The following is a 7,604-nucleotide window of genomic DNA, read 5'->3' as shown; positions in this document are numbered from 1 at the left end:
TAGGATTTGGGCCGATTGTACGTGAATTATCTTGGAAATTTTAAAATATATATATATTCGTGAAATACAGTAACTGATAAAATAAATCAAATCCTTGTGGCAGGATCAGAACGTTGTGTTTCCTTCCAAATTGCTATAGGCATCCCAATCTCAACAAAAGTAAGAAACTGACGCATCGTTTTAATCCACACATATTTTGTCCGTCCAAAGATATCCAGCGGATAGCAAAAGATAGGAAGTCTCCTCTCTCTCTCTCTCTCTCTCTCTCTCTCTCGCTGGATAAATCAGCTAAATTAAATTTTTCGAGAATAAACACATCTATGGAATCATAAAACAGAAAATTAAAGATTGAGCTGGAAGATCTGTCCATATCTCTCCTTCAAATAAAGAAGCAACTACCTTCGTCTCTATGAATCATGTTCCCCGTGTTGTGGCTGCAGCATGGGAAATGCGGGATCTAACCTACAACTCTAGAGAGAGAAAAAAAAAATAAAAAGCAAAAAAACCCAGAAATGAATTATTATAAGATATAAATGAAAAATAAAAAAAAATAAATCATGAACTGGATGGAACCATGTCCGCTAGGTGATGATTGATGGAATTGGAGCTATTTATCTAGCGTTCTTCTCTTCTGTTCATCATTTATATTGCTTGTGGCTAATGTTAGGGCTGACTTATTTCTCACTTTTATTTAATAAACTCTATGAATTATGATGTTGTGCAACTTTTGAAACATATGCAATGGCATCTAAATAAATAAATACATGAAAGTTTCAAATTCCTGAGATTTAATTATTGTATAAATTAAAGTGACAGTTAAGGGGTAAGTATGTTTTCATGTTTTGATTCCCTCTATACTGATTCTATGGAATAAAATTTACTATAAAATGCAAGTAACAGTGGATGCCTAAACGGAGGGTTGTAATGATTCACATGTTTTTGCTTCAATGGCTCACCATAGAAAATTTCATTTTTTTTTTTTTTTTGGTTGGATCGGATGTAGATCATTCAATAAAATTAAAAAATAAATAGTCCGACATGGATTCCGAGAGTCTTCCACCTGATATATGTGCGTTCCATCTAACGGCAGACATGGAAGATATCTCAATCTAAATTCATTCTCCAATATCTTTGCACGTGCAAGGTAAAGTGCATTGGTTGCCAAAGCTTTTAGTGATGGCAGTGGACATGACCACTTTCGTTAGACAGAAGCCGTGATTTGCTGCACCCCACCGTCCGCACCGCATTTAACGCCACAAATTTCGTACCCTGTCCTTCCTTCTTTACTGGTGTCCATGTATTCGCAAAGCTCGCACCGTCACCAACCCCTTTCATTGCCGTTGTCGTCGCCATAGTTTGGCATCTACCTGTATACCTCGGGGATTCAACTGGGGGTATCCTTGGGCCCCACATTGGAGACCCGTAGAGCAAATCTCGCCGACACAGCACGTGCTTCCCATACGGCCATGTCCGAGGCTCCTTTTGCCACGTGGCAGGTAAAGAGTGGAGTCCTTAACATTTGCGCCGACACTCTGTTTTACTTTTTTTCGTTTTTTAGGACCAGGAAAGATGACCCACGCATTATGGGCCCACAACATGGGCGTCGGTACGTTACAACGACCGCCACGTGGTTGGTCGAGGGGCAAGCTTGAACGAATAAAGATGACCCACGTATTATGGGCCCACAACATGGGCGTCGGTGCGTTACAACGACCGCCACGTGGTTGGTTAGGGAGCCCTTTATATTTCGACACGAACTTTAAAGCATCTATAGGGGGCAGCTAACGGAGCCCCGTTATGTCGGAAGCAGCAAACCCCTCCCCCACCGTTATCCATGGGATTGCCACGTGGTAAGACCCCCCGAGGCAGATCAGACGGCGGAGATCGAACGCCGCGGACGGCCGGAGCAGGGGAGGCTCAACTGCGGCGGTTGAAGTCTGGATTTGGGGCAGGAGAAATCCGCCGGCAGCGGTCTTATACCATAGCATTCAGATACAACCGAACTAAAAATCCCTCCTTTTCCTCTTCTCAGAGCTTGAGAGAGTCCTGTTGCAAGGTTTTTAGGGGGCAAAGTAGGAGGCTTGGAGGAGAAGAGATGCTGGCCGCCGGCGAGAGGTGGTGGATCCCAGAAATAATATTGTGGCGCGTTGTTTATCAAATAATAATAATAATAATAATAATGTGGCGCGTTTTAAATACCTCTTTATATGATGCGTTATAATTGAGTGCCAGGCCCGATACTGGCATATACGGAATTTTTGTTCCGCTTGAACGCGAATCCAAGGCCAAACCAAGCCGCGTTTGGGTCCAAACCCCACTTGACCCACTTGCAGAGCCGGTTGGCATCTAGACGAATCGGGTCTTGCCAGCTATGCTCGAATTAAGTGGACCAAGATGGGCTTCACTAGTTACATGGCTTGACTTGATCAGCTTAATCTTTCGAAAGAAAGTATGAGGTCATGCACAACATAAGGTAGAGCATGAGGATCAGAATTCATTGGGAAATCAAGCAAATGAATCGAGGCCCGGGCTTTTTAAACTTTTTTTTTTTTTTGAAGAAAAGGTTGTTCCTGTGCATAAAGATGTTCCTGAGAAAATGAATCATCCGTCCTCAAACCATATATTTATTTACTCTCTGTCCCTCATAATTATCAATTCTAGTTTGCCTTGTTGATTAATCAAACCTAAAACAGATTCTATTTCTCCCCTTTGATGGATGCTCCATGAAGACCTTAGAAGATCATACTTATTTAGTACTGAAGGTATCATTAACTTGGCCCATGAGATATGTAACGTAGAAGCATCATTTAGATTTCGATGATATCATGACCGAGAGATCGAAAACCGTCAACGTCTGGTGGAATCTTCTACATTAGCTTATTTGAGCTGTTTTCAAAAAAAATGAAAAAAAAAAAAATAAGGGAAAGCTTATGATTGATCCAAAGGATCGGCTTTATTCATCAAGCATGCATATTCGGCAAAAATCACTGTTACCAAAATTGACTCCATCACGCATATGTTCACAAGCATTGGCCGCCCAAATAGTGATCTTTTTTTTTTATTTGTGTAAAACGGTCGCTCACGTTAATTTAGCATGAGTCCAATCAATTGAGTTAAGATACAATACGCGGCATAAAGATGGGAGTACAATCTCAGGCCATGTCCATGAGACCTCTCCGGAACGATGGGCAGCAAAGAAAGCAATTCAATCAATCGTTCCGTTCACCTTTCGGTACATATGAGCAACCTGAAAGAAGTAACAATCTCTTACCATCCGCCGTATATCGCTAAGAAGAGGTTAGTCGTCTACATGTGGCTCAGCGTACCGAATTCAATTGATCATTGTAGCGAAATCTCTTTCATGGTGATCTCGTCAGCTCCTATGACGCTCCTCGCGTAGGTGATGCCCTTTGATCCCTTTAATCACAGGAATTCGTTTGATAATTTGGTTTGGCTCAACCTGATTAGCTGACCCAGTAAATCTTACTTGAAATAATCATTAACAACAATTAAACTATATTTAGATTAGCACCATAACAACAAACACCATAGCTAATATACCCTCTCAACTTTCCACATGTTATATTTATAAATAAAAAAAAAGGCAACATTTCTTCCAAATGGAGAGAGGCCAGGTGAGTTCTCTGTCGTACACTCACACTATTTGTCATCACATAATTGCCCTTGTTTCGCATTTCATAAGCAGCTGCACTGGTAGGTCACATGCATCACCTCGCAGGCCTGTAAAAAGAGTCTGCCCACTCTTTGTTTTCTCAGCCATAGGTTCTCTGTCACCTGAGACAGCAAAAGGAGACACCATTATTCCATTAATTCCTCTGAGCTTTGCTCTTCCTTCCTTCCTTCTCGAAAACCCACCCAAAGAGAGGAAGAAGATGAAGAAACTAAGTCTTTTAGTAGTGTTCTCGGTTTTCTTGTTGACTCCACAGCATCATGTAGAGGCTAAGGGGAGTTTCATAAGGACAAATGGGCTGCAATTTGTTCTGAATGGAAGTCCATTCTTTGCCAATGGCTTCAATGCCTACTGGCTCACCTACATGGCCTCCGATCCTTCTCAGAGTTACAAGGTCTCCAATGCCTTCAGAGAAGCCACAAGCCGTGGGCTCTCTGTGGCCAGGACTTGGGCCTTCAATGATGGGGGGAGCGCAGCTTTGCAGTACTCCCCTGGTTCTTACAATGAACAGATGTTCAAGGTCTCGCAAATCCATCTCCTTTTTTTTTTTCCATTTTTTTTCATAATCTCCTTTTTTTTCTCGAGTTTTTACGGACTTATATATGTTTATGCAATATTTTTTATTTATTTGTTATGTCCAGAGTTTGGATTTCGTGGTATCTGAGGCCGGAAAATACAACATCAGGCTTATATTGAGCTTGGTGAACAATTATGATAGCTTTGGAGGGAAGAAGCAGTATGTGCAATGGGCAAGGAATCAAGGACAGAACATTGCATCAGATGATGAGTTCTTCACCAACCCTGTGGTTAAAGGGTTCTACAAAAATCATGTCAAGGTAGGAAGAAGAAAGTGTAACATTTGATTCCTCTTTCTTTTTTCTCTCCTCCTTTTCCTTTCTTAACTTCTGCTTGATTATATATTCTTGGAGATGCTCTCTTCTGTGGCAACGTTTGCATTTTTCTGGTGAGAAAAAAATTGTTGAATGAGACATATATGTGTGTGCGCGCTTTTTGATGTTGATCTGTTTATTTTGGAGCAATACATAATTTTTTTTTATTTACTGACTTGTTTTTCCCCCTTTTTTGGGGAAGGAGATTTGAGTCAAACTTGGTTTTTGATGATGATTTAGTGAGCAAATATTGTCAGATAATCATATAAAAATCTCAGAAAATCAATACCAGGTCAAAAGAAAATTTGCAGTAATATTTCTCCATCTCGTCTTAAGATTAATAATGGATCTGTTTACAGATGTCCTTATTGTCTTCTTCTAGGAAAGTTTGAGGTCTCCTTTTTGTCTGAATGTGGAGATCTTTAACAGTTGCTCGGAGAGGTTGGACTTCAGTGTCCAATGACAGAAAACCTTCAGAAAATGATGCTGCTTCTTCTTCTTCTCTTTTATGTTTTTTGTTCCCTATATTTGGTTCCAATTTTTGTTTGCATATACTAGCGTAGTATCTAATATAGTTCTTGATTTGGCTCAATGCCTCTTGGGTTTGTTTGTATTAAAATGAATATTTTGTTTTAGTAACTCTGTTCTCTGGTTTTCAGCTATCATCTCTGCAATAAGTTTCTTATTGGACAAAATCTGTTACTTTCTAATAATTATCTTGAAGGGTCGCCTCCTAACAAGTATATCTTCTGGACTTTAACCACCTATATATTCTTAATGAACATTTAGGCAACTGACTATGATTTCCTTTAATTTTTTTTTATAGTGATCTTTTTTTGTGTTCTTTTACCTTCAATGGTTGATCTCCACTTTTCTAATCTTGATTTTTTTTGTTAAATTTCTTATTGTGAAGACTGTGCTCACAAGAGTTAACACCATTACTGGAGTTGCTTACAAGGATGACCCAACAATCTTTGCATGGGAGCTTATGAATGAGCCAAGATGCCAATCAGATCCATCAGGAACGACCATTCAGGTTATCCAAGTTGACGATAATTTCAGAAGCTTTTATGCCTCCCTCATTTTGTCATTTTCTTTTACTGTATGATTATTTTCAGGATTCCTATTGAACATTTCTTTTCAAAAAAAAGGAGATATTTCTTGCCTTGTTTCCTGATGAAATTAGAATATTATTGCTCATTCATCGACCTCCTGAAATCGTTCGACATATCATTTCCTGATCTGACATTCCAGGCGTTCTTTACAATAACATGAAGAAATTTTTAGGTTCAGGAAGATATCCTTGGCATATGGACCACTCTAGATCTCTAATTCAACGCATTTTGATCCTCTTAATTAATATAAAGCACTGCCCCTTATTTTCTGATGCATATGCACGCAAAAGAATGCTTCTTTCAATTAGATAAGCTTCACTAGATTCCAGCCCCAAATTTAAACACCCTCCCAAGAGTTAGCAAATTATCTACAGTTTTTACTAGGTGATTTCAAAATGATCATCCTGAACTAATAGGTTCTTGATATGAGTCCTTTTAAAATGCAGACCTGAAATATCAGTCTTTGACATTTTTGCTATTATCTTTCGTTATTGTCAGTTCTTATTAAACCATCTTCCTTGGTTCTTAATTATATAGGCATGGATCACGGAGATGGCTGCCTTTGTGAAATCCATAGACAGTGATCACTTGCTGGAAGCTGGTCTTGAGGGATTTTATGGAGCATCATCAGCACAGAAGCAATTCAATCCAGGCTTTCAAGTGGGAACAGATTTCATATCCAACAATCAGATTCCTGGCATTGATTTTGCCACCGTTCATTCCTATCCCGATCAATGGTAATCATACACAGCAGTAACAGATGGGGGGGAATGCATTTGAATCATAGAACCACATCCAAATAATTACTAGTTCTTCCATTTCTAATCATCTGAGTCAGTTAAGAATGCATTGCATTATTACACAACTACTCATCCTTCACGAGGAGTCGAGGATCAATCCATATTTTCACTTGCTTTACCGGGCGCAGGTTATCCAATTCAAATGATCAAACACGACTTGCTTTCCTGAAAGTATTGATCCATGTTTTTGCTTCCTTGATTGGATGCAGGTTGTCTAATACAAATGATCAAACGCAACTTGCTTTCCTGAACAAATGGCTTGACTCCCACATCCAAGATGCACGCAGTATCCTCCGCAAACCATTGCTCCTAGCCGAGTTTGGAAAATCCTGGAAAGATCCTGGCTTCAGCAGCTCCCAAAGAGATGAATTGTTCAACACTGTGTATTCTAAAATCTATTGGTCAGCAAGAACTGGGGGTGCGACTGCAGGTGGCCTTTTCTGGCAGCTCCTGACTGAAGGAATGGACTCATATAGAGATGGATATGAAGTTATTCTAAATGAAACACCTTCGACAAGCAACATGATCACTGCCTACTGCCGCAGGCTTCGCTATTTGGGGAAGCTCTATGCTAGAATGCGAAACGTTGGGAAACTAGAGCAGGCTAAGGCCATCAGAAGGAAGCAGTGGCAGGATGAGAACAAGGGAAAGAATGTAGGAAATTAAGCTAGATAATAAGTTACACAGAGTGCAGATACTTTGGCATGATAACAAGATGAATGAAAGCTTAAGCTTGCTATTTCTTTGAGGTGACTTTCCTTCATCCAAGGAATGGCTTTGCTGAATGGCCCCGAATATTTGCAGGCACTGGAATGTAGTTGTTATTGTTGTCTTTTAGAAGTCAACCAAGCATTTATCGTTTAAACTGTTGACCAATAAATTGTTCCCTCAAAAAATGATAGAATAAGTTTTTCCATACATAATTGAAAGAAGAAAAGAATTTTTCCTGCCAAGCATCCTGCATGAAAACAAACGTTAATACTGTGTGTATGGTCTTTGTCTCCAGTTCAAGGCTAGTGATAACTAGGCGGCACAGCTTCATCAAAATTTTCTGCACCCTTTCTAAATTAATGTTAAATTGAATTATGATTTTCGTTTTTTCTCTAAC

At 39.6% G+C, this 7,604-nt stretch overlaps 1 protein-coding gene across 1 annotated transcript; it reads left to right on the top strand.

The window, feature by feature from the left end:
* The first annotated feature begins 3,717 nt into the window (after window positions 1-3,717).
* LOC103712710 (mannan endo-1,4-beta-mannosidase 1) lies at window positions 3,718-7,449 on the top strand. Its single transcript, XM_008799306.4, has 5 exons — window positions 3,718-4,211; window positions 4,333-4,527; window positions 5,495-5,617; window positions 6,234-6,433; window positions 6,706-7,449. The coding sequence occupies exons 1-5, from the start codon at window positions 3,894-3,896 to the stop codon at window positions 7,160-7,162; spliced, it is 1,293 nt and encodes a 430-aa protein (XP_008797528.3). The 5' UTR covers window positions 3,718-3,893; the 3' UTR covers window positions 7,163-7,449.
* Window positions 7,450-7,604: the final 155 nt, after the last annotated feature.

This window comes from Phoenix dactylifera, chromosome 4 (genome assembly GCF_009389715.1).
Source record: "Phoenix dactylifera cultivar Barhee BC4 chromosome 4, palm_55x_up_171113_PBpolish2nd_filt_p, whole genome shotgun sequence".
Classification (NCBI taxonomy): Eukaryota; Viridiplantae; Streptophyta; class Magnoliopsida; order Arecales; family Arecaceae; genus Phoenix; species Phoenix dactylifera.
Note: the sequence above shows the minus strand (reverse complement) of the source record. Positions and strands in the feature narration are given on the sequence as shown.